The sequence below is a fragment of the Saimiri boliviensis genome, chromosome 8, assembly GCF_048565385.1.
Source record: "Saimiri boliviensis isolate mSaiBol1 chromosome 8, mSaiBol1.pri, whole genome shotgun sequence".
Lineage (NCBI taxonomy): Eukaryota > Metazoa > Chordata > Mammalia > Primates > Cebidae > Saimiri > Saimiri boliviensis.
The window spans coordinates 19,944,188-19,969,726 of record NC_133456.1 but is presented as its reverse complement, the minus strand read 5'-3'; the positions used below and the strand labels follow the sequence as shown (position 1 = coordinate 19,969,726).

The window sequence follows — 25,539 nt, the reverse complement described above, 5'->3', positions numbered from 1 at the left end:
TGGACCCGGCATAGGGTCACTCCCCTGAGCCCCCCAACCTTCCCATGGGTGTTTTGGAGCCCTGGGTTTTGGAGCTTGACCTTCCTAAGTGCTGCCTACCTGGACATAGCTGCCCCAGGACCACAGCTTCCCGAGTGTGGCTGTGTCCCCTGTGGGCCACCCATCAAGGGCACATGCAACAGGTGCCCCAAGGCACAATGGCCTGGCCTTCCCGGGGCTGACCCTCAGGGTGGGGAGAGGGCACTAACTGAGCAAGAGAGACTAGTCTATCAGTGCAGAAAACTCCCAATAGGGATAGGAGCTAGGAAGGAAACCAGGAAAAGTGATGGTGGAAATGGGGGTGACCCTATTGCAGATGGGGTTCTCAGGGCATTTTGACATGCTTCACAACAGACAGAAATCATCTTTTAAAAATCCTGCACATAGCTTAGGCTCACCAGACAAACTAACTCCGAGTAGTTGGAAATGAATTAAAATCTTGCACTGGGCTGAAAAAAAAAATGGTTTTGGCTGGGCATAGGTGCTCACATCTGTAAATCCTGCACTTTGGGAAGCCAAGGCAGGAGGATCGCTGGAGCCCAGGAGTTCCAGACCAGTCTGGTCAATATAACAAAACTCTATCACTATAAACTTCCAGAAAGAATTTACCAGACATGAAATTCCGTCCACATCTGTTCTAGGCCCCAGGATATCACTATGACCAGTGAAAACCATCTGTGGCACTCAGCAGGTGCCTGTCACCATGGGCAGGTTCTGTCCCCCGTCAGCAGGACAGGAACATCTCCCCTATCCAAAGTCACCTCCCGAGGCTCCACAGTTCTCTGGAATTGTGCCGAGCACCCAGATGTGTGCAGCCAAGGCCGCAGGCAGTCAACATGGAGCGCACTCGAAGGCACTTTACTTTTTTTCAGGAGACACTCAGGAGTTTAACCCACTTCCCAGCTCATAGCACATGAGGAGGGGCAGACATTTTGACCTCAGTAGGACGTGACAAATGACAATAGTGGGACCCCACAGCAACCAGTTACTTTTGTGGAGAGGAAAAGTATGGTCCTTGCCTTCGAGTGAAGACCCATAGATCCAGGCCAGCTGATGTACAAGTGAGAATCAGCAGCACGGTGCGTCGGCCAATAGCTCTGAATAAGCCCTTTACCATGCAAGTAGGTAAACCCCAGAACATACAGATGTTCCTTACAGCATGCAGGTGGGAAGGGTACATGGCCAAAAGAGCATGAGCTTAGGAAACAGACTCGGCTTGAACTCCACCGAGCTTTTGGCTGTGGACTCATGGAAACGTGGCATAGCCTCGCTGAGCCTTAGTTTCCTCCTGCATGGAATAGGGAGAGCAATGTACCTGCCTCATTAAGTTGGCGTGAGGATCTAGAACAGTGCCCACATGGATCGTCCCAGTTGAAATGGCTGACCTGCACCTAGAGGAAGTGGCAGCTCTGGAGCCCTGGCCACTTGCAGCTCTGCTCGGCTGTACGGCATCCTCCCTCCTAAAAAGACCTGAGGAGACAAGCGAGCCCCTGGCCCCTGGCTGCCTCGAAGATGACAACAGTGTGACTTCAACCTTTCAGCCTGCAGGAGGCTTCTGGTTAGAGGCTGCTCTGCAGGCATCTGTAACTCAGTTGTTGCACAGCTGGACGAAGCCGTGAGGATCGAATGGGAAAATGCCTGTAAAGCCTGACTCAGGAGCAGCAGCTCATAGATTCTGGCTGTCACTCTTTTTTTTTTTTTTTTTGTTTGTTTGTTTGTTTGTTTGAGACGGAGTTTCGCTCTTGTTACCCAGGCTGGAGTGCAATGGCGCGATCTCGGCTCACCGCAACCTCCGCCTCCTGGGTTCAGGCAATTCTCCTGCCTCAGCCTCCTGAGTAGCTGGGATTACAGGCACGCGCCACCACGCCCAGCTAGTTTTTTGTATTTTTAGTAGAGACGGGGTTTCACCATGTTGACCAGGATGGTCTCGATCTCTTGACCTTGTGATCCACTCACCTCGGCCTCCCAAAGTGCTGGGATTACAGGCTTGAGCCACCGCGCCCGGCCTCTGGCTGTCACTCTTATTAGCTATTACCTATGGGAAGGACCTGGCTAGTACCCTGGCACATCAGAGACACTCCGTAAATGGCGACTTTTATTATTGGTGTAATCACTGGCCATGTATTACACAATGCCGCTTTCCTTAGCATCCGCCAGCCAAGGTAGGAGAGATGGCAAGGTCTCCGATTCTGACGGCAGTATGGGCACTTCCCACGTACCCTCATGGCGGGATTCATGGACTTGATTCGTTGTGTCCTTTCCTGGCCTAGTGTATGAAAACTAGAGAGATGGCGGAAAACATCTGACCCCTTTCTGCACATGAGGAAAAGCCCAGGTGTGTTCCTGAGCTGTGTTTCCATCTAGAACCTGAGATGGAGTCTCAGGCCAGAATCTTCAAAAAGATATGGTGAACACGGGCCTCTCTACCTCGGCTTCTCCCTCCTCCCCCTCCACACAGCCCAATCCTCAGCTCCTAGCGTCAGTGGCACCTCCCCCAGTCCCAAGTGCTCCAGGAGTGCAGGAGTGTGAGGGGCTCCTCAGCCAAGCTGGAGGCTGCGGGTGGTTTTGCTCCCAAAGGCCCCCCTCCTCTGCACGTATAGTTCTTTTTTTTTTTTTTTTTTTTTTTTTTGAGACGGAGTTTCGCTCTCGTTACCCAGGCTGGAGTGCAATGGCGCGATCTCGGCTCACCGCAACCTCCGCCTCCTGGGCTCAGGCAATTCTCCTGCCTCAGCCTCCTAAGTAGCTGGGATTACAGGCACGTGCCACCATGCCCAGCTAACTTTTTGTATTTTTAGTAGAGACGGGGTTTCACCTTGTTGACCAGGATGGTCTCGATCTCTCGACCTCGTGATCCACCCGCCTCGGCCTCCCAAAGTGCTGGGATTACAGGCTTGAGCCACCGCGCCCGGCTGCACGTATAGTTCTTGCTGTGGTTCAATGGGTCCCCTTGGCTTCTTTTTTCCTTTTCTTTTTTTTTTTTTAAAGTATTTTGCAAAGCTGAATTTATTCAGTTGAAAGATTGTCCTTTTTTCCGGCAACTATGCCTATATTATTGCTCTTTATTACAACTTTTTGAGATGTAGTTCATATCCTGTACAATTCATCCGTTTAAAATGTACAGTTGCTGGGCGCAGTGGCTCACGCCACTGTGGGAGGCTGAGGTGGGTGGACCACTTGAGGTCAGGAGTTTGAGACCAGCCTGGGCAACATGGTGAAATCTCTTCTCTACTAAAAATACAAAAATTAGCTGGGTGTGGTGATGGGCACCTGTAATCCCAGCTACTCGGGAGACTGAGGCAGGAGTATCGCTTGAACCCAGGAGGCGGAGTTTGCAGTGAGCTGAGATCACAACATTGCAATGCAGCCTGGGTGACAAAAGCAAAATTCCACCTCAAAAAAAAAAAAAGTGTACAATTAAGTGGCTTTCAACATATAGTCATTGAGTTGTGCAATCAACATTACCATCTAATTCTAGAACATTTCCATCACCCCAAAGTAAACCCCATTAGTAGACTATCTCAATTCCTCCCTCTCTTCAGCCCTGGCAACAGCTAACATACTTTCTGACTCTCTGGATTTGCCTATTCTGGACAATTGATATAAATGGAGTCATACGATATGTGACCTCTTGTGTCTGGTTCATCCATGCTGTAGCATGTACTGGTTCATTGTTTTTCACTGAATAATACTTCATTGAATGAGAGCTGACATTTTATTTATCTGTTGATTAGTTGATGGCCATTTGGGTTGCCTCTACTTTTTGGCTATGATGAGTAAAGCTGCTGTGATTATTCATGTACAAGTTTTTGTGTGGACATATGTTTTCATTTCTCTTGAGCATATACCTAAAAGTGGAATTGCTGGGTCATATAGTATCTCTATGTTTAACATTTTGAGGAACTGCTCCTCTTTTCCAAAGTGACTGCACCATTTCATATCTGCACTAGCGCTGTACGAGGAGTCCCATTTCTCCGTCCTGCTTAGTGTAAAGTGGCATCTCACTGCAGTGCCAGTTTGCATTTTCTTCATGGCTAATAATGTGGATCATCATTTCATGTGCTTACTGGCCACAGAGAAATGTGTTTGGCTTCTTTACCCATTTTTCAGTGGGGTGGTTTTTATAGGTTTGTTGTTGTTGTTGTGACAGAGTCTTGTTCTGTCACCCAGGCTGGAGTGCAGAGGCATCATGATGGCTCACTGCAGTCTTGAACTCCTGGGCTCACGTGATCGTTCCAGCTCAGCCTCTCGAGTAACTGGGGCTACAGGCATGCACCACCAGGCCCAGCTAATTATTTTAGTTTTTGTAGAGACAGGGTCTTACTATGTTGCCTAGGCTGGTCTTGAACTCCTGGGCTCAAGCAAATCTTTCCACCACGGACTCTCAAAGTGTTGGAATTATAGGTGTGAACCATAGTGCTCAGCCAATTTTCACAATAATCTTAAATACAAAAGCTAAGTAAAGTAAATCAAGACCAACTTTAAAAACTAGGCAGTCTGGGAGGTAGGGGCTGCAGTGAGCTGTGAGATGGTGCCTTTGCATTCCAGCCTAGGCGACAGAGGGAGACCGTGTCTCAAAAACATACAAAAAACAAACAAACAAACAAAAACTAGGCAGTAGCTACTGGGCCCAGGAGCTCGTGTCTGCAATCCCAGCTACTCAGGAGGCTGAGGCAGGAGGATAGTTTGCGCCCAGAAGTTCGAGACCAGCCTGAGCAACACAGTGAGACCCCATCTCTGAAAAATGAACAAACAAAAACTAAGCAGTTTAGTTTAATGGTTAGAAGCATAGAGTTTGGAGTCAACTCTCCAAAATTCACCTTCCACATATGCAAAATTGAGACAATAATAGGGGTACATTATAGAATTGTGGTAGGCTTAGTGAACCCCATCGCATGTTAGCTGTTACAGTCTCATTATTTTTTACTGTGTAAATTCGGTGAGGAAATTATTAGGAAGTCTGTCTTGTTCTCTCCTGACCACTAAGAGGCGCACTTCGGAATAGAAGAAATGCGGGCGGAAATAGCCCCAAAGCGGAGAGGCTTCAACTTCTGGCGGAAGTAAATTCCTCCCTCCACCAGGTCTTAGCTCAGAAATAATTCCAAATTTCTACGTAGTCCCAAGGACAAGTAGGATACGTTTTCAGTTACAGTCATAGATATTAATGTCTATTAAAACAGTTATACTCAGAATTTTTTGCGGCACATTTTTCGACGTGTCTTTTTCGTTGAAAGAGCCGGATCCGGAAGTGCTCGCCTTTCCCCTGCCAGGACCTAGGGGGTTACGTCCCATCAGCCCTTGCGCGCCAACGTCCCTTCTCTCTTCCTCGGCGCTGCCTACGGAGGTAGCAGCGAATTCCTCGGTGAGTCTTAAAATCCGTGGCCATCCGCATTCCTGCTGCGTTCATCTGGCCCCCTCGCCCAGTGGTGCGGAGGTCTCCCCTTCGGCTCGGTATTGTCTGTGGCTATTGTTATTGTCGGCTTACTGGGGCGTGTACAGGCACAGAGTGAAGGAGCTCTGGGTGATGGGGCTTTGCGTCCCCAGGGCCTCCTGCCCTCAGCCTGTAGTCACAGCTGCGGGCTGCTTGTTTGTTCCTTGGCAGTGGAGGGTGCTAGTTGAGGCCAGACTGCGGGGTCTCCTGGGGGCCGCGGGACGAACAGGCCCAGCTTAACAGTCTTCAGCTGAGTCCCGTGGATCCCAGCGCTCACGTGTATTCGTTCGTTGCCATGATCGGCTTCTTCCCCGGCAGTCTCGCCCTCGGGCTGCTGCGGCGGGACCGCCAGGGAGAAACCAGGTGTAGGTCAGCTGGTTCCGTTGCTGGCCCAAATTCTGTAGTATCTCTGGGAAGATGAAGATGCAGCTGCCCCCACTTTGTCTTCGAGAATATCATGGGCTGGAAGGCAAAGTCGTTTTGCAGACGTGGTTCATCGAGTACCCACTCTGTGCCAGTTGATGGCTGCGAATAGAACAGAAAGGGTGTTGTAGGAAATCATGACTCGGAAGACCACACTGAGGAAGGTGTGCGTTGATACTGGAAGATCTCCGTAGTCGAGGCGGCTTAGAGGGGAAGGCCGTGACGGTTTTGTGTGTGTCGTGGGTGTGGTAGTGCAGCAGCTCCCTTAGGCAATTAGAAGGTTCTCTTCATTGAACGTTTACTCCGTGACGGGCACTGCAGGCATTCAGCGAGCAGTGTCATCTCCATTTTACAGGTGAGGAAACTGATGCTCCTGTTCACGTAGATAATCAAGGCTAGTACTACCGGAAGGACCATCTGGGGGTTCGGACGCTGGTGGGGTGGGATCTGCCGCCCCTTGCAAGTTGAGTGTGTCTTGGGGTCAGTTTTGGTTTGCTCAACTGTTGGCATTATTTGGGCTCAGAGGGTGGGGTGACTCCTGACCTCCTGGGATCGCGTCTGGAGAGTGCCTAGTATTCTGCCAGCTTCGGAAAGGGAGGGAAAGCAAGCGTGGCAGAGGCACCCATTCCATTCCCAGCTTGCTCCGTAGCTGGCGATTGGAAGATACTCTGCAACAGTGTTCAGTCCCAGGGCGGGAAAGCCTCCTTCCAGAATTCTTCTTCACCTGGGGCTGCTTCTTTCCCAAAAGGCATCATGGCCGCCCTTAGACCCCTTGTGAAACCCAAGATCGTCAAAAAGAGAACCAAGAAGTTCATCCGGCACCAGTCGGACCGATACGTCAAAATTAAGGTATGTGGTCCTGGGATGGAAATGGGTGTGGGTGAAGAAAGTTAATGACAGGCTGTCAGTTTCTGACAGCACCTAGTCAGGCTCACCTTTGGCCCATGAACTGGTTTGTGGAAGAGCTTTCTTCCAGAAAAGGTCGGTCTCCCCCAGTGTGCCTTAGTGCTGGTACTTGAGTCTCTTGATGTGTTAAGTGACATTTAAATGAAAAGGGACAGTCAGTTTGGATGTGTTTTAGAAGGCTTTGCATTTGTGTCATGTATTTCGGGTTGCCTTATGACAGCAGGATCCCTATTTTATATAGACAAGAAAACTCAGGTGCTGAGAGTCGTGTCTACACCTGTGCTCATCATCTCGGTATCTACACAGTCCCTTGACATCCTGTTGGTGTCTCTTCCATTGCTTGGGAGTGGGAATGGTGGGGGTGCCTGCATTCCTAGTTGCTAAAGCCACCCACCAAAAAAAGTATATAAGGAAATAATGAAGTCCTGTTACCAAAGGCAGTTACTGCGTGGCATACTTCCTTTTCATTTGGTCCTTTTTTTCCCTCCCCAAAGGGAAGAATTGGCACTCTGCACAGACACTAACCCACCTGTGTGTTACTTCCTTCAGCGTAACTGGCGGAAACCCAGAGGTATTGACAACAGGGTTCGTAGAAGGTTCAAGGGCCAGATCTTGATGCCTAACATTGGTTATGGGAGCAACAAGAAAACAAAGCACATGCTGCCCAGTGGCTTCCGGAAGTTCCTGGTCCACAACGTTAAGGAGCTGGAAGTGCTGCTGATGTGCAACAAGTGAGTTGGGTCCCACCTCTTGTTTTCAGGAATCAGAAGTTTGTATCTGTGTGAGCACTTCTGGCAGGAACTCTAGAAACTCTTGGGATGCATTCTGGGGAGTTGTACATTCTGAGGGAATCTGAAGTTGTTCCCTGCAGGATTTTTAGAGAATGCTTGTTGGGGAGTTCAGTGTTTCCTTTGCTGGAGAGGGAGGAGACTTGGTCCGCTAAGTGTAGTGACCCAAGTCCAGGAAGAGACTGCTTTATGAACACTGCAGTAAACACTGCAGTAACAACCACTTTCCACTACTGCACTATCCTTTGGCTGTTTCCAGAACATTGCTTTCTTTATGAGGGTGTCAACCAAGAGTTGAACTCTGAAATATTTGAAGAGATAATTCTGACCCAAATGTGAGTTGGCCATGGCCCGTGACACAGCCCTTGAGCGACCCTAAGAACGTGTGCCCAAGGTGGATTGGGAACCACTTGGGTTTACATGTTTTAGGGAGACATGAGAGATCAAATAAATTTAAGGCGTCTGTTGGTTTGGTCCAGAAAGGTGGCACTTCGAGGTTTTGAATAGATTTTGTTTCTGATTCGGAATTAGTTATCACTAGAAGGGAATATCTTGGCCATGATAGAGGTTATGGAAACCAAGAGTGCCCTGTTCAAGTGGGGAGTGTATTCAGATGGTTGCTGGGGGCTCTGAATTTTATTTTTGGTTTACAAGGAGGGTAGAGAGAAGATCAAACATGGACCTCAGACATTAAGGGGCCCTTAAGTCTTTGCTCTATGGTAAGGGATCTCTTCAGGGGTGGGAGGGCTTTAGAACCAAGTTTGGATTAGGTGGAGAACAGGAAGAAAACTTGGCAGAGAGTGCTTACACAAAAGTGTAGAGGTGAAAGAGAGCATGGAGGGTTTACAGGGCATTGGTTCCGGTGAGTTTATTGGTTTTTTGGTTTTTTTTTTTTTTTTTTTTTTTTCATTTTTGAGACAGAGTTTCGCACTTGTTATCCTGGAGTGCAATGGCACGATCTCAGCTCACCGCAACCTCCGCCTCCTGGGTTCAGTCAATTCTCCTGCCTCAGCCTCCTGAGTAGCTGGGATTATAGGCACGCACCACCATGCCCAGCTAATTTTTTGTATTTTTAGTAGAGACGGGGTTTCACCATGTTGACCAGGTTGGTCTCGATCTCTCGACCTCGTGATCCACCCGCCTCGGCCTCCCAAAGTGCTGAGATTACAGGCTTGAGCCACCGCGCCCGGCCTGTTTTTTTTTTTGAGAAGGAGTTTCGCTCTTGTTACCCAGGCTGGAGTGCAATGGCGCAATCTCGGCTTACCGCAACCTCTGCCTCCTGGGTTCAGGCAATTCTCCTGCCTCAGCCTCCTGAGTAGCTGGGATTACAGGCACGCGCCACCATGCCCAGCTAATTTTTTGTATTTTTAGTAGAGATGGGGTTTCACCATGTTGACCGGGATGGTCTTGATCTCTTGACCTCCTGATCCACCCGCCTTGGTCTCCCAAAGTGCTGGGATTATAGGCGTGAGCCACCGCGCCTGGCCAGTTTTGTTTTTTTAAGATGGAGTCTAGCTCTCTTTCCTGGGCTGGAGTACAGTGTCTTGATTCAGCTCACTGCAACCTCTGCCACCCAGTTTCAAGTGTTCACCTGCCTCAGCCTCCCAAGTAGCTGGGATTACAGTCATGTACCACCACCACGCCTGGCTCATTTTTGTGGTTTTAGTAGAGATGGAGTTTCACCATGTTGGCCAGACTGGTTTTGAACTCTTGATCTCAAGCAATCCGCCCACCTCAGCTTCCCAGTGCCAGGATTACAGGCATGAGCTACTGCACCTGGCCTGGTTTGATTTTAGGGATGGACAGGCTCTATGTTGCCCTGACTGCAGTGTAGTGGCTATTCACAGCTGTGATCACAGCACACTTCAGCTCCAAACTCAAGGTGGGCTCAAGCCATCTTCCCATCTCAGCCTTCCTGGTAGCTAGGACCACTGGCACGCTGTACCACACCCAGCTAGTTCTAGGTGTTTTAAGTAAGTTAGACACTTGGTGAGCTCTGTGTATAACAGATTCAGTGATCTGCTTAGACCAAAAAACTAGGGCAGTGGAATGAAAAATTCTCATGGGAAGTGACAGTTTGTCTTCACTTATTGGTAAATGGAAGCCAAAAAGCTGAGTTTTCCTAAACTAGAAAGAACGTGGAGTGTGACTAACTAGGATGTTTGTATTTGTTTGCAAAGATCTTTTATCGACAGTGGTTGTAGATACAAGTAATAAAAATGAACAAGAGCAGTATTCTGATGTGATTACCTTCCAAGGTTGGAAGTGCAGGCTTTGAAATGCTGAAAACTTCTGTTTGAAAAGATGGGTGTAGGACTTAACAGTGGACATGGAAACCACAGTTGGCTGTAGTTGAGCTGTAACAGGCAATAGCTGTTGTATAGCGAACATGATTACTCAGTTGCAGCGCACATGGTAGCTGCTTGCCATTCTCTAAGCACAGCTTGGCAGTCTAAGAGCGGTAGAAGTACTTTATCTCTGACCTTTAATCTCTAAGTTCCATTTCTGGGCATTTGTCCTTAAGGAATGGAAAAGTGGGGAAACAAACTAGTCACTGTCGCAACAGTCCACTGCCAACAACTGAACATGTCATTAGTGACTTGGAAAGTGCTGGATGGAATGTTGTGCGTCCATTCCAGATGACTGGAGTGTTACAGTCTGGAAAGTGCCAAAGCCAGGGGGACGCATTTCAAATGGTGGGTGCACTCTGATTGTGATTATCAAGTATGTGGGGGACAAGGACAGGAGGGGTTTTTGAACAGTAAAGACAAATGAGAACTGTAATATAACCTGAGTCTTGAAAACTTAGAAACATTTTAACATACAGTTGCTTTGAATTTGAGTGGACTCCTATATTTGCTGTCTTGCTGTTCAGGTGCGCTTCTTGAAAAGAGCTGTGTGTCCATTGCCTCATTTTTAAGTCCTGCTGCTTTCTTTGCTGAAAATGCTTCAGGGGTGGAATGTCTGTACTTAAATCCACTATGGGTGGCTTCATAAATCACCTCCTTACTGAAATGTGCTCATTAGGCCAATTGGTTATTAAATAGGGCACAGCGTAGCTGCCTTTTAAAAAGTTTGTGAGGCGGCCAGGTGTGGTGGCTCATGCCTGTAACCCCAGCATTTTGGGAGACTGAGGCAGGTGGATCACGACGTCAGGAGTTCAGGATTGGCCTGGCCAAGATAGTGAAACCCCGTCTCTACTAAAAATTCAAAAATTAGCCAGGCATGGTGGTGGGCACCTGTAATCCCAGCTACTTGGGAGGCTGAGGTTGCAGCGAACTGAGATGGCACCACTGCACTCTAGCCTGAGCAATAGAGCGAGACTGTCTCAGAAAAAAAAGTTTTAAGGAATGAGTTAGAACCAAATCTGGCACACCAGGTCCTCAGGTATTAGGTATGACTATGACAGGGTGACTTTAAGCATCGCTGTTTCTCAGCTTGCTTTGTATCCTCAGCAGTCAAACCAGGTGCTTTTGGCTCCATTCAGACTCTGGGTTCTGCTCTTGACCACTTTGCAGAGAGTTCTGAAACTTCTGGGCAAGGTCAAGCACCCTACAACTGGGGAGAACCTTTGAACCTGGAGTATGGGCCTGGGTTCACCCCAGATCCCTGTCCATTGTTTGCTGTGGGCCTTGGTTTCCTTACCTGTTAAATGGAGATAATGCCTGGATTCCAAGGCTACTATGAAGATTAGAGGAAAGAGGATAATAAATGAAAGCATTCTTGTCACCACCAGGGAACTGTAGGATCAGGGGAGTCAGGATTTGAGGGCCTATAGATGTCATTCCACAGCCACTTACCAAGCAGCCTTCCCTTGGCTTGGTGCTAGGACTCATTGCCTCCGCAATACAATTTTCCAGTCGTGTTCAGGGCTGTCTTGCTTCTTACCCACTTGATTCTCTTACAGATCTTACTGTGCTGAGATTGCTCACAATGTTTCCTCCAAGAACCGCAAAGCCATCGTGGAAAGAGCTGCCCAGCTGGCCATCAGAGTCACCAACCCCAATGCCAGGCTGCGCAGCGAAGAAAATGAGTAGACAGCTTATGTGCACGTTCTGTGTTTAAATAAAACTGGCATCTTCCTTAGTTTTAAGTCTTCAGCTTCTTGGCTAAGTTTGTCAGAGATGGTTCTTTTGCTTGTTAAGCCCTTTGGAATCTCCCATTTGGAGGGGATTTGTAAAGGACATTTGGTCCTTGAACAGGGGAACATGGTCTCAAGTGCACAGACTAGCCTTTTTTTTTTTTTTTTTTTTTTTTTTGAGACGGAGTTTCGCTCTTGTTACCCAGGCTGGAGTGCAATGGTGCGATCTCGGCTCACCGCAACCTCCGCCTCCTGGGTTCAGGCAATTCTCCTGCCTCAGCCTCCTGAGTAGCTGGGATTATAGGCACGCACCACCATGCCCAGCTAATTTTTTGTATTTTTATTAGAGACGGGGTTTCACCATGTTGACCATGGTTGGTCTCGATCTCTCGACCTCGTGATCCACCCGCCTCGGCCTCCCAAAGTGCTGGGATTACAGGCTTGAGCCACCGCGCCCGGCCAACAGACTAGCCTTAATCATCTCCACTTAAGGCTGGGGATGAGGGGCACCGACTTGGCTCTGACACTAGGTCGGTTCTGACACACTTGAAGCTTACAGCTCCCAAGCCACAAGCAGTCATTCTTAGCCTCGCTTTGTAAACTTAGGTGACAGTTACTCCATGTGATGCTTGTGAGAATTGAGAAAATCTGCATGGAAAAATCCAGCTGAATTTCTTACACATATTGTTATGGGATACCTAAATTGCATCCTATAACTTCTCTCCAAAAATAGGATGATGTACAAATTGCTCTTCCAGGTAATCCACCATGGTTACTGGAAAAGCACTTTCAGTCTCTCATAACCTCCCTACCAGCTGCTGCTTCAGGTACAATGTTACACAAGTTTCCCAAAGCAGGGAGCTAACTGGTGACAGTTGGGCCTCTTGTGATGCATGGCCCTGATTTTTTTTTTTTTTAAGAGATGGGGTTTTCGGCCGGGCGCGGTGGCTCAAGCCTGTAATGCCAGCACTTTGGGAGGCCGAGGCGGGTGGATCACGAGGTCGAGAGATCGAGACCATCCTGGTCAACATGGTGAAACCCCGTCTCTACTAAAAATACAAAAAATTAGCTGGGCATGGTGGCACGTGCCTGTAATATCAGCGAGGCAGGAGAATTGCTTGAACGCAGGAGGCTGCGGTGAGCCGAGATCACGCCATTGCACTCCAGCCTGGGTAACGAGTCAAACTCTGTCTCAAAAAAAAAAAAAAAAAAAAAAAAAAAAAGATGGGGTTTTCTCATCCAGGCTGGGAATGCAATGGTGCACTCACTGCAGCCTCGACCTCCCTGGGCTCAGGTGATCCTTCCACCTCAGCCTCCCAAGTGACTGGGACTATAGATGTGCACCTCCCCACCTGGCTAGTTTTTTTTAAAAAATTTCATTGAGAGTAGTCATGTTGCCTAGGCTGTCTCAAACTCCTAAGCTCAAGCAAACCTGCTTTGGCCCCCCAAAATACTGGGATTACAGGCATCTAAACATGGTAATATATAGGTCATGAGGCATATGGAATGTGGTACTCACTAGGTAAGAGACAGAAATGCTTACCGGATCCTGTTCTGTAACCATCTTGATCATCTTAGCAGAAATGCTGTGCTGGTTATAAAAAAGCTTTTCTGCTGGGCGCGGTGGCTCAAGCCTGTAATCCCAGCACTTTGGGAGGCTGAGGCGGGTGGATCACGAGGTCAGAAGATTGAGACCATCCTGGTCAACACGGTGAAACCCCGTCTCTACTAAAAATACAAAAAATTAGCTGGGCGTGGTGGCACGTGCCTGTAATCCCAGCTACTCAGGAGGCTGAGGCAGGAGAATTGCCTGAACCCAGGAGGCGGAGGTTGCGGTGAGCCGAGATCGCGCCATTGCACTCCAGCCTGGGTAACAAGAGTGAAACTCCGTCTCACAAAAAAAAAAAAAGCTTTTCTAGGTCTAGTCTCATTCTAGTAAACAGGCATCTTACAGATTGTCTCCTGTACAAAACCTAGTCATAACGCTGGGCGCAGTGGCTCACACCTATAATCCCAGCACTTTGGGAGGCTGAGGCGGACAGATCACCTGAGGTTGGGAGTTGGAGACCAGGCGGGCTAACATGGTGAAACCCTGTCGTTACTAAAAATATATAAAATTAGCTACACAGTGGCATGCACCTGTAATCCTAGCTACTTGGGAGGCTGAGGCAGGACAATCAGATGAACCTGGGAGGCGGACGTTGCAGTGAACCAAGATTACACTATTGCATTCCAGCCTGGGCGACAGCAAGACTCTCAAAAAAAAAAACTTGGTCATAAATATTTATGATGTAAATTGGTCATTTTGGGGATTTATTTTCATTTTTTGAGATTGTCATGCTGTCACCCAGGCTGGAGTGCAGTGGCATAGTCTTAGCTCACTGCAAATTCCGCCTCCTGAGTTCAGGCAATTTGATTTCTCTCGACGACCCCGCGCACCCCCCCACACCCCCACCAGTCTCCTTAATAGCTGGGACTACAGGTGTGCCACCATACCTGGCTAATTTTTATGTTTTTAGTAGGGTCAGGGGTTTGCCATGTTGGCCAAGCTGGTCTCAAACTCCTGACCTTGGGTGATCTTGCCTGCCTCAGCCTCCCAAAGTGCTGGGATTATAGGCATGAGCCATTTCACCCAGCCTAATCTGGGGGATTTCTAACATTGACAAGTACGTTCAAGATACTGGTCTAACAATTGGAGACAATTTGTGTAGAGAAAATAAGCAACTTAGGATCTAATCTTTATTAACCTGGGATATCACAGAAAATACTTTGGCCTGCCACTTGTATTTCTTTGTCCTCAATAGTAACACTAGACACATTTGAAACCTTCCTCAGAAACACCAACTGGTTTGCCTGGGTGTTGTTGGCATGTGAAATTAGAAATGAAACATGAGGTCCGAACCTGTTCCCCACCCAAAGCATTCATTCTTCCTGGGAAAAGGAAACATGTACCATCCAAATTTCGGATTCATCACTGCCACTTAGAAATGAACCATTTTGAATTTTAAAACGTAACTCAAGTTTTCTTTTTGAGATGCCCAGCCTGAGCACTGACTTAGAGGCATTGCTGAGTGCAGTGAAGAAACCGGAGAGGTGTCTGCTGCCTCCTTACCATTCACAGCTGACAAGCACAGCCTATTTCTAAATACTACTAGTTTGTGAGGTAGAGACACTCTCTGAAGGAACCAGGCAGACTATGGAGGGGTAGAGTGTGAAGTCACTGGAAAACTTACCCTATTTCTTTGGATGACTGTCCTGAGTTAAGGATGGGGCCCAACTGTTGGCAGCCTTGCAGCTCGGGCTCAGAGCCTTGAAGTTGGGTCCCTGGAGAAGGCACTGTAAGCCCTGACGGAGCAGCAGGGTCCCCAGTGAGGTGGTGGAAGGGTGAAAGTAGAGGCTTGTGGTAGTGGATTGGGGAGGCCTCATGGTTGGGTGGGCTCCTTTCTCTCAAGAGAAAGGTGGGTGAGGGCCCACCTGTGTGCTGGGGAGACTAGCTGAGCTCCATTGAGTCTGTGCTGGGGGCTGAAGCGGAATCTTTCTGGATGCTTTCAAAGAGGGCATCAAGTTCAGGGTTGGATCTGATCTGGGAAGAGAAGTCGGCCATGATGGGGCTTTTCCCCACCTCAGGGATGGTCAGCAGGGCCGCCACTGCCCTCATTGCAGAGCGCTTCAGTTCATCTTGCTTTTCAAACTCCTGTTTCACAGAACCAGCTTTGACCTAAAGTAGGAAACAGCAGAAGAAGCCATCCTTTATTGCGCCTGGCTGCCACCACTGCCTCACTGGTCTTTGGCCTCCTCTCTGCCCCATAATCCCTAAGGTACATTCCTGCTGCAAGGTCTCCTAAGGCAATTTCCTAACTCCACCTCTGGGCTTTAACACTGACTTGTTTCCCACAGAGGTTCTTTGTCATTCAAATCAGCTTGAGTACAGCCTGAGGGGTCTCTGAGCAGCCAATCTAACATGCCCACTTTTTAATTGACAGCGGCAAGTACTGTGTTCCCATACTTAACCTCCTCCCACAGACTGCAGGGATCCAGCCTAAAGTGCTTAAAATCAGCTCTTAGCACCTTATGATTAAACTGAATGAATGAATCACTGCTGTGGTCTTGTAGCAGCCTCTTCCCCTATTCAAGCCCCTGCCTGGAAATCCGTTCTATAGCTGCAGCTGGAGAGTAAGCACCTCAGACTACCTCCTGTAGTTTCTGTTGACTTCCCCACCATCTCCCACTTAGACAAAGGAGCTCAGTAATTCCTCCACTGCTTATGGACTAAAGTTCAAATTCCTCCTTATGCTGGGCTCTACTGAAAGAATCCAAAACAGCTTGACATTGGAGTTGCACAGTCCTGCGTTCAAATGGCTCTGCCCTCAAGAGCTGTGACTCCAGGTAGCTACATCTTTGAGCCTCATTTCCCCATCTAGAAATAAAAGCTGCCTGTAATCTCAGCACTTTGGGAGGCCGAGATGGGCAGATCATGAAGTCAAGATATCAAGACCATCCTGGCCAACATGGTGAAACTCCATCTCTACTAACATTAGCTGGGTGTGGTGGCATGCACCTGTAGTCTCAGCTACTGTCGGGAGGCTTGAATCTCCTTGATGTAGGAGAATCACTTGAACCTGGGAGGCAGAGATTGCAGTGAGCCGAGATCGAACCACTGCAGTACGGCCTGGCAACAGCAAGACTGTCGGGGAAAAAAAATGAGTTGCCCAGATAATTAAATAACACAACTCTACACCCCCTTCTTTGAGATCCCTGGAGCCAGATGTGCTTTGGAATCCAGGACATTAGGGGTTTTAGAAAGGTAATACTATGTAGATAACATTCTTGAGGATCTGGTACAATTCCTTGTAATCAAATACATGAATACGCCACTACATTTATGAAAAATGTATGAGTATTGTGGGGTACAGGAATCCCGAAGTATCCATGGAAGATTGGTTCCAAGATCCCAGGGGATGTCAAAATCCTCAGATGCTCAAGTCTCATATAAAAGTGGTACATTGGCATAGAACCTAGATGCATCTTCCTATACACTCTAAATCATCTCTAGATTCCTTTTGATACCTAATGCAATATAAATGCTGTGTAAGCAGCTGCTATATTTTTTTTTTTTTTTTTTTTTGAGATGGGGTTTCACTGTGTTGGCCAGGCTGGTCTCAACCTCAAGTGACTAACTGCCTCAAAGTACTGGGATTACAGGTGTAAGCCACCGCGCCCAGCCCTTTTTTTTTTTTTTTTTGAGATGGAGTCTCACTCTGTCACTCAGGCTGGAGTGCAGTGGTGTAATCTTGGCTTACTGCAACCTCTGCCTCTCAGCTTCAAGCAGTTCTCCTGCCTCAGCCTCTGTACATGGATCACAGGTGTGCACCACCACACCCAGCTAATTTTTGTATTTTTAATTAAGAGACAGGGTTTCACCATGTTGGCCAGGCTGGTCTTGAACTTTTTTTTTTTTTGAGACAGTTTTGCTCTTGTAACCCAGGCTGGAGTGCAATGGCACAATCTCGGCTCACCACAACCTCCGCCTCCTGGGTTCAGGCAATTCTCCTGCCTCAGCCTCCTGAGTAGCTGGGATTACAGGCATGCGCCACCATGCCCAGCTAATTTTTTATATTTTTAGTAGAGACAGGGTTTCACCGTGTTGACCAGGATGGTCTCGATCTCTTGACCTTGTGATCCACCTGCCTCAGCCTCCCAAAGTGCTGGGATTACAGGCTTGAGCCGCCGCGCCCGGCTGGTTTTGAACTTCTGACCTCAGAAGATCTGCCCACCTTGGCCTCCCAAAGTGCCGGAATTACAAGTGTGAGCCACCGTGCCTGGCTCCTACATTTTAAAATTTTTTATTATTATTTTTGAGACACAGTTTCGCTCTTTTGCCCAGGCTGGAGTGCAGTGGTATAATCTCGGCTCACTGCAACCTCCACCCCTCCAGGTTCAACGATTCTTTTGCCTCAGCCTCCCAAGTAGCTGGGATTACAGGTACGTGCCACCACGCCCAGCTAATTTTGGTATTTTTTTTTTTTTTTTTTTTTTTTTTGAGACGGAGTTTCGCTCATTGTTACCCAGGCTGGAGTGCAATGGCGCGATCTCGGCTCACCGCAACCTCCGCCTCCTGGGTTCGGGCAATTCTCCTGCCTCAGCCTCCTGAGTAGCTGGGATTACAGGCACGCGCCACCATGCCCAGCTAATTTTTTGTATTTTTAGTAGAGACGGGGTTTCACCATGTTGACCAGGATGGTCTCGATCTCTTGACCTCGTGATCCGCCCGCCTCGGCCTCCCAAAGTGCTGGGATTACAGGCTTGAGCGGCCGCGCCCGGCCAATTTTGGTATTTTTAGTAGAGACGCATGTTGGCCAGGCTGGTCCTGAACTCTTGACTTCAGGTGATCCACCTGCCTCTGCCTCCCAAAGTGTTAGGATAACAGGTGTTAGCCACCACGCCTGGCCTATATTTGTATTTTTTTTTTTTTTTTTTTTTTTTTTTAGATGGAGTCTTGCTCTGTCACCAGGCTGGAGTGCAGTGGTGTGATCTCAGCTCACTGCCACCTCTGTCGCCCAGGTTCAAGCGATTCCCCTGCCTCAGCCTCCCCAGTAGCTGGGACTACAGGCGTGCGCCACCATACCCGGCTAGTTTTTTGTATTTTAAGTAGAGACAAGGTTTCACCACATTGGCCGGGATGGTCTCAATCTCCTGACCTTGTGATCCATTCGCCTTACTGGAATTACAGGCGTAAGCCACCGCGCCCAGCCTATTTTCTGATTCTCATCTGTGTGGAACCTGCAGATACAGAGGGCTGACTGTTTAACAAAAGAAAATTAAAGATCATAGCCTCATATCACTTCAAGTCCTGTTGACAGGTTCCTAAAAAGCTTTTGGTTGTCAGAGCTTGGTAGATTTTAGAGTCATGGGTAAGGACTGTGGGTGTGGATGTGTCCACGCTCATCCCAGTGCCCAACAGACAGCATCTTCTGCATGGCCAGGTGAGTGGCTCTTGTGGGAACTCAGAGCAGAGCTTCTCTTGCCACCTTGGCCCACTGCAAGAATGTTCTCATAGCAGTACCATGTATACCTCCCCTCTTAAGAACTGGGGCTTTTCTTGGTGCAATAGAGCTCAGAGAAAACTAGATAGGATTTGGCCAGAGATTGTCAAAACTGCCCTGGTCTTGCAGAAGCTTTTTTTTGGATTGACTCAACAGTGAGCATATGTTAAAAATGTAAACTTACAAGGCAAGTTTCTATGAATAAACTATAAATTTTAATGTTTTATCCACAGATTTCATTTTTGAAAATCACTCTATGGGTATGTCTCCTCTTTAAGCGCCAATCTAAAACACTGCCCTCCTTTTGACAATGATTCCCATCCTCAGAAAACTCAAATGTACTCTCTCATTCAACAGGTACTTAATAGGTACCAGCTAGGTACACCAGGCTCTGCTCCCAACACCAGCTTTCCATGGGAGCTTCCACCCCAGATCCCTCCTCCAGACCCTTCAGGCACTCTAGTCTAGCATCAACTTTGCTCTAGATGAATCATCTAACCCAGCTTCCCAACAAAGAGGTGAGAGATTGACAATAGGGAATCTATCAGGCTCAATGTTACATCTTTAGTATCTCCCATGAGGCTCAGCACCCAGAAGTATTTAATGAACGGAAGAGGAGACAGGTGGATCTGAATCCAGCTCTGCAATTTACTAGCTGTGTAGCCTTGGCCAACCGCAATCTCTCAAAGCTTCTGTTCCCCTGTGTATACAGTGATATGATAAGAAGCACTTTGTAGGGCAATGATAATGACTGAAGCACTTTCACAGCATCACCTGCACTGCCCAAGTGCTTAGTGAGGGGTAAATGAACAACCGGCTGAGGACTCGGGTGCTCCAGGGCCTGGGCTAGGGCTAGGTCAGAGACTTACCTTGGCAGTGCAGGTGGCCCTAAGTGGCTCAATTAGTCGGTCCACCCTCTGTAGGACAGGTGCAGGACACAGGGTGGCCAGCCGGGCAAGCATAATGAAGGTCAGCATCTGCCCAGAAGGAAGGAGACAGAATTCTTAGTGAGATGGTGCAGCAGCCAGCCCTGGGAAAGAGCAGAGGCCCCACACCCGAAACCTGAAGACCAAGTCCAGACCACCATGAAGTCCTGCCAGAGTCTCCCTCTCTGGGTCTGTTTCCTTGAATGGTGACACTTTCTTTGCCAATTATACTTGGCTGACCTGAAGAGGATCAGATAAGAAGCACCAGGGAGGGAGTGGTTGTCAAGCTCAGATGCCCACGGGTCAGGCAGATGCTGGGGATGAGGGAAGGGGGCCGCTGGGGCCTGGGACTGAGCAGGGAGCCCTTGCTGCAGCCACAGGGACTGCTCGGCTCTGGCCGACTGTGGCCAGGTGGGAATGCAGACATGTGGCTTGGGGCCACTGGATGGTTTTCAAAAGAAACCCCAATTTTCAAGTAAAAAACAAAAATCTGGATTTTTGAAAGTTGGCACCTGATTTCAAAACCAAACAAAAACTTTGACACTAACTAAACATGGCTGCAGGCCTGGACTCAGCCTATAGGAGAAAAATTGTCATCTCTTGAAAATGGTCAAGTCTTCACAAAGAAGCCTTGCACAGTATAAAGAATGGCTATCTGAAATCCCCACACCCTACCCATCCCCACACCCTGACCCTCCTACACCCCACAGCAAAAGAGGAGGCCCAGCCCACAGCAGTGAGAAGCAGCAGTGCCAGACTTCATGAGCTATGACTCTTGGCTCCTCCACCACCCTGTGTCCTCGAACCAGACAAGACTCCCTGTCTCCCCTTTGAACTGGGTGGCGTTCACCCCCTCTCCAAAGGCTCACCTGAAGATAACACAAAGCTATGGGCTCTAGAACTGCCACACCCACCCTCCTCACCCCAGAGGGTGGCGGCAGAGTGGGCTCCAAGGCTGCACTGGTGCCTAGACCCTGTCCTGCGCTCCTGGAGGGCAGGCACGAGGATATGGCCAGAGTGGACAGAAGGAAGAGACTTGCTTGAGCCTGGGAAAAATCCCCACAAGCTGGCGTGTTGGACGAGCCCAGAACTCCTCAGTCTGTGTTCTGGGGTCACTAGCGCCCCAAGATGCCTAATACCAGGCACACCTAAATGAGAGAAGCTGAATATACCCTTCCGACCTGGAGCCTCCTGGGAGCCCTGTGGTGGAAAGTCCTGTTCAGCTTTGTGTGCCCCATCATTTCCTACTAGTTCTCACGGCCTACACTGGAAAACCCAACCCCCTTTCTCAACAAAGACCTTGGGGCTGGAACCCCGGAAAAGTTATGTAGAACTTACGTCGTTTCTTTTCTCTTTCTTGGGAGTGGGCAGGAAGCAAGGGTTTAAAGCAGTAATAAAGCCAAGGAAGAGACAGGCAGACTGGAAGTGCAGGAAGGAGTTCGGAGTGGTCAGAGGCACGCCCGCTGCAGGAGGCGCAGCCTGACCACGCGCATCAGATACCTTAACAGGAACACGCACTCCACCCTAGCATGGGTCACAGTGATGCCCCAAGGTGTTCACAGCAGCATTGTCTCTAATAGTGAAAGTGTGCGAATAAGCTACATGTGTAGCGGTGAGTGCAACAGAAATGGGAACTCCTGCAGCTATGAAATAAGACGGCGAAGTCTGATATGTATTGAAAAGCAAAGCAAACAACTACATACAGTAAATGTAAGTTAAAACACTGGGGAAAAGGCCGGGCGCGGTGGCTCAAGCCTGTAATCCCAGCACTTTGGGAGGCTGAGGCGGGTGGATCACGAGGTCAAGGGGTCGAGACCATCCTGGTCAATATGGTGAAACCTCGTCTCTACTAAAAATACAAAACATTAGCTGGGCATGGTGGCGCGTGCCTGTAATCCCAGCTGCTCAGGAGGCTGAGGCAGGAGAATTGCCTGAACCCAGGAGGCGGAGGTTGCGGTGAGCTGAGATTGTGCCATTGCACTCCAGCCTGGGTAACAAGAGTGAAACTCCCTCTCAAAAAAAAAAAGATTGGGGAAAAAACAGCATGTGTGATGTGATCCCATTTCTAGAAAAGAGATTTCATACACTAGTCTCCACAGCTTTGAGAGCAGGAACCCACCTCTTGCACTGACCATGGTGTGTTGGCACCACTCAGCATTGGTTGACTAACGAACGAGGGTCTATGTGCATCATCCCAAGAAACACACTGAGTCTTACAGCAGGCCTCTCTGGGTAGGGGAAGCTTTTGGGTGTTTTTGTTGTTGTTGTTGTTGAAGACAGAGTCTTGCTCTGTTGCCCAAGCTGAAGTGCAGTAGCACAATCTTGGCTCACTGCAACCTCTGCCTCCCAGGTTCAAGGAATTCCCTGCCTCAATCTCCTCAGTATGTGGGATTACAGGCACCCACTACCACACCCAGATAACTTTTGTTATTTTTAGTACAGATGGGGTTTCACCATGTTGGCCAGGCTGGTCTTAAACTCCTGACCTCGTGATCCACCTGCCTCAGCCTCTCAAAGTGCTGGGATTACAGGCATGAGCCACCGTGCCTGGCGCTTTTGGAAACGAGTATATTGCTTTTGATTACTTTGTATTAGTTTTTCATTATAAAAGGTGACTCAGGCTTACAGTATATATATATTTTTAAGTTGTAGTATGGGGTCAGGCGCAGTGGCTCACACCTATTAATCTCAACACTTTGGCAGGCCGAGGTAGGTGGATCACCTGAGGTCAGGAGTTCAAGACCAGCCTGGCCAACATGGTGAAACCCCATCTCTACAAAAATACAAAAATTAGCCAGGCGTGGTGGTGCACATCTGTAATCCCAGCTACTCAACATGCTGAGGCAGGACAATCACTTGAACCCAGGAGGCGGAGGTTGCAGTGAACCGAGTTCGCACCAATGCACTCCAGCCAGCCTAGGCTTGAGACTCCATCTCAAAATAAAAAAATTTTTAAATAAAGTTGTAGCATGACAGTTCCTTAAGATATTAAACACAGAATTACCACATGATCCAAAATTTCACTTCTGGGTAAAGCAAAAAGAACTGAAGGCAAGATTCCAAAGGATACTGGAATACCTATGTTCACAGCAGCATTACTCATAATAGCCAGAGACTGGGAACACCCAAATGTCCACCGATGGATGAATGGGTAAACAAACTATGGTCTGTACATACAACAGAGGGAAATTCTGACACATGCTGCAACATGGGTGAACCGTGAGGACATCACACTAAGTGAAACAAGTGTGTCACAAAAGCACAAATACCATATGATTCTACTTACAAAGGCAGAATCCTAGAGTAGTCAAATTCATGGAGAATGGTGTTTAATGGGTGCAGAGTTTCAATTTGGGAAGGAGAAAGTTCTAAGATGGACAGTGGTGACAGCTGCGCAGCAGTGTGAATGTGCTTAATGCCACTGCGCTGTGCACTTAAGCATAGTGAGGATGGAGGACGAGTGCGGTGGCTCACACCTGTAATCCCAGCACTTTGGGAGGCCGAGGTGGGTGGAGCACAAGGTCAGGAGATCGAGACCATCCTGGCTAACACGGTGAAATGCTGTCTCTACTGAAAACACAAAAGAATCAGCCAGGCATCATGGCATGTGCCTATAGTCCTAGCTACTCAGAAGGCTGAGGCAGAAGCAGGAAAATTGCTTGACCCCAGGAGGCGGAGGTTGCAGTGAGCCAAGATCACACCACTGCACTCCAGGCTGGGTGCCAAAGAAAAAGTGAAGATGGGGTCTGTTGCAGTGGCTCACACCTGTAATCCCAGCACTGGGAGGCCAAGGCAGGCAGATTACTTGAGGTCAGGAGTTCGAGACAAGCCTGGCCAACATGGTGAAACCCCATCTCTACTAAAAATACAAAAATAATTAGCCAGACATTGTGGTGGGTGCCTTTAGTCCCAGCTACTAGGGAGGCTGAGGCATGCGAATCCCTTGAACCTGGGAGTTAGAGGTTGCAGTGAGCCAAGATTATGCCACTGTACTCCAGCCTGTGTGACAGAGCAAGACCCTGTTTCAAAAAAAAAGAAAAAAATAGTGAAGATGGTAACTTGTGTTATTATTTTGCCACAATTAAAAAGAAATGATTTCTATTGTATATGTGAATAAACTTTAAAATTTCAAAAAAGAAAGATATAAAATGAAGAAACCAAAGTCTCCTAACTGCCCCACCGGCCCCAGACTCACTCCCTCAGGTAAGAAAATGGCCCTAACTTCTGGAACTAGCTCTTGCCACTCAATAGTGGGGCTTGGGGCCGGGCGCGGTGGCTCAAGCCTGTAATCCCAGCACTTTGGGAGGCTGAGATGGGTGGATCACGAGGTCAAGAGATCGAGACCATCCTGGTCAACAAGGTGAAACCCCGTCTCTACTAAAAATACAAAATTTAGCTGGGCATGGTGGCACGTGCCTGTAGTCCCAGCTACTCGGGAGGCTGAGGCAGGAGAATCACCTGAACCCAGGAAGCGGAGGTTGTGGTGAGCCGAGATCGCGCCATTGCACTCCAGCCTGGGTAACAAGAACGAAACTCCGTCTCAAAAAAAAAAAAAAAAAAAAAAAAAAAAAAAAAAAAAAAAATAGTGGGGCTTGGAGCTCTTTCAGGTCACAACATGAAGAGATGCAGCTTGCTCCTCAATGTCGCTAGCATTCCACAGCTGGAGGTGCCCAGCTGATGGAGCCGGTTATCTACAGATAGACAATTCGGCAGCTGCCAGCTTCCCCAACTCCCAGAGGCTGTGAGGAACGATTTTGTACATAAAACTCAGAACATGTGTAGGAGTCAGCTCAGAGGTTTTGTGTATGGGTCAAATGGGATGAGATGGAGTCACTGGGTGACTCCTTTTTTTTTTAAGATAGTCTCACTTTGTTGCCCAGGTTGGAGTATAGTGGTGCAATCTCAGCTCACTGCAGCCTCAAGCTACTGGGCTCAAGCCATCCTCCTGCCTTGGCATCCCAAAGTGCTGGGATTATAGGTATGAGCCACTGCACCTGGACAATTTTTTTTTTCCAATTGCTGCCAAACCATCCTCCAAAGAGCTTGCCCAGTGTAGACTCCCACCAAAGGTGTTTGAGGCACTGTTTCCTTTTCTTATCAGAAAACAACAATGCAGCTCTTTTCATTGGGTGCCTGGAGTAGGGAGCAAGGACAAATGAGCATGGGCCCAGTGGTGCCTGACTGTCCCTTGGTACAGGGGCACAGAGATCTGGCAGGGGGCTTGGTCCTACCCGAATGTCGTAATGATCCTTCAGCCCGTCTTCCACATGGTTCAGGAACTCACAGATGTCCAGCTGGCCCAGGCAGCTCTCAAGCAGTGAGTACATGCACTCAAAGGCTGCCTTCCGCACATCCAGCCCATCGTCCACTGTATGTTTAAAGGGCCCCATCTCCACCTGCAGGAGGGAAGGACAACTGAAAGTTGTAGATATGGCCCCACGGTGCAACACCTCTTGCAGTTTCTGCTACAAACCCCACATCTCTATTCCATACTGCCTGCTGGCCCACATCATGCCTCAGACTCTCAAGTCTCCATGCCTTTGCTCAGCCTGCAGTCTCCTTTCCCCCAGGTGATCACAGGGGCAGTAAGAGTCATTATCGTTATCATCTACTGAGCAGGCACTGTGCTGAGTGCTTGATGGATGACACTTCATTCAAGCATCACAAATGCCGTCAGAAGTAAATGTTATTGGCCAGGCACGGTGGCTCATGCCTATAATCTCAGCACTTTGGGAGGCCTGGGCAGGTGGATCACAAGGTCAGGAGATCAAGACCATCCTGGCTAACACAGTGAAACCCTGTCACTAAAAATACAAAAAATTAGCCAGGCATGGTGGCGTGTGCCTGCAGTCCCAGGAGGTCCTCAGGAGGCTGAGACAGAAGAATCACTTGAACCCGGGAGGCA

General features: G+C 48.5%; 2 protein-coding genes and 1 non-coding gene across 4 annotated transcripts in view; 2 read left to right on the top strand and 1 right to left on the bottom strand.

Annotated features, from left to right (window-relative positions):
* Nucleotides 1–5,310: 5,310 nt before the first annotated feature.
* Nucleotides 5,311–11,677, top strand: RPL32 (ribosomal protein L32). 2 transcript variants are annotated; one of them, XM_074404069.1, is made up of 5 exons: nt 5,311–5,398; nt 6,639–6,739; nt 7,346–7,527; nt 10,109–10,280; nt 11,492–11,677. In XM_074404069.1, the coding sequence occupies exons 2-5, from the start codon at nt 6,644–6,646 to the stop codon at nt 11,504–11,506; spliced, it is 465 nt and encodes a 154-aa protein (XP_074260170.1). In that variant the 5' UTR covers nt 5,311–5,398; nt 6,639–6,643; the 3' UTR covers nt 11,507–11,677. The 2 variants fall into 2 exon arrangements, with proteins under 2 accessions (XP_074260170.1, XP_003926233.1); XM_003926184.4 differs by lacking the exon at nt 10,109–10,280.
* Nucleotides 6,431–6,569, top strand: LOC120367261 (small nucleolar RNA SNORA7). The gene has a single exon (XR_005581679.1). It is a non-coding gene; the product is annotated as a small nucleolar RNA SNORA7 (small nucleolar RNA).
* Nucleotides 11,678–14,387: 2,710 nt separating the features above from the next.
* The window catches only part of CAND2 (cullin associated and neddylation dissociated 2 (putative)), a 44,085-nt gene continuing 32,933 nt past the window's right edge, over nt 14,388–25,539 (bottom strand). Inside the window, exons 13-15 of the mRNA XM_039477278.2 lie at nt 24,866–25,030; nt 19,578–19,685; nt 14,388–15,383 (exon numbers count right to left, since the gene is read on the bottom strand). Of these exons, the coding sequence (XP_039333212.2) occupies nt 15,156–15,383; nt 19,578–19,685; nt 24,866–25,030 (501 nt within the window). The 3' untranslated portion in view covers nt 14,388–15,155. The remainder of the gene's footprint in view (nt 15,384–19,577; nt 19,686–24,865; nt 25,031–25,539) is intronic.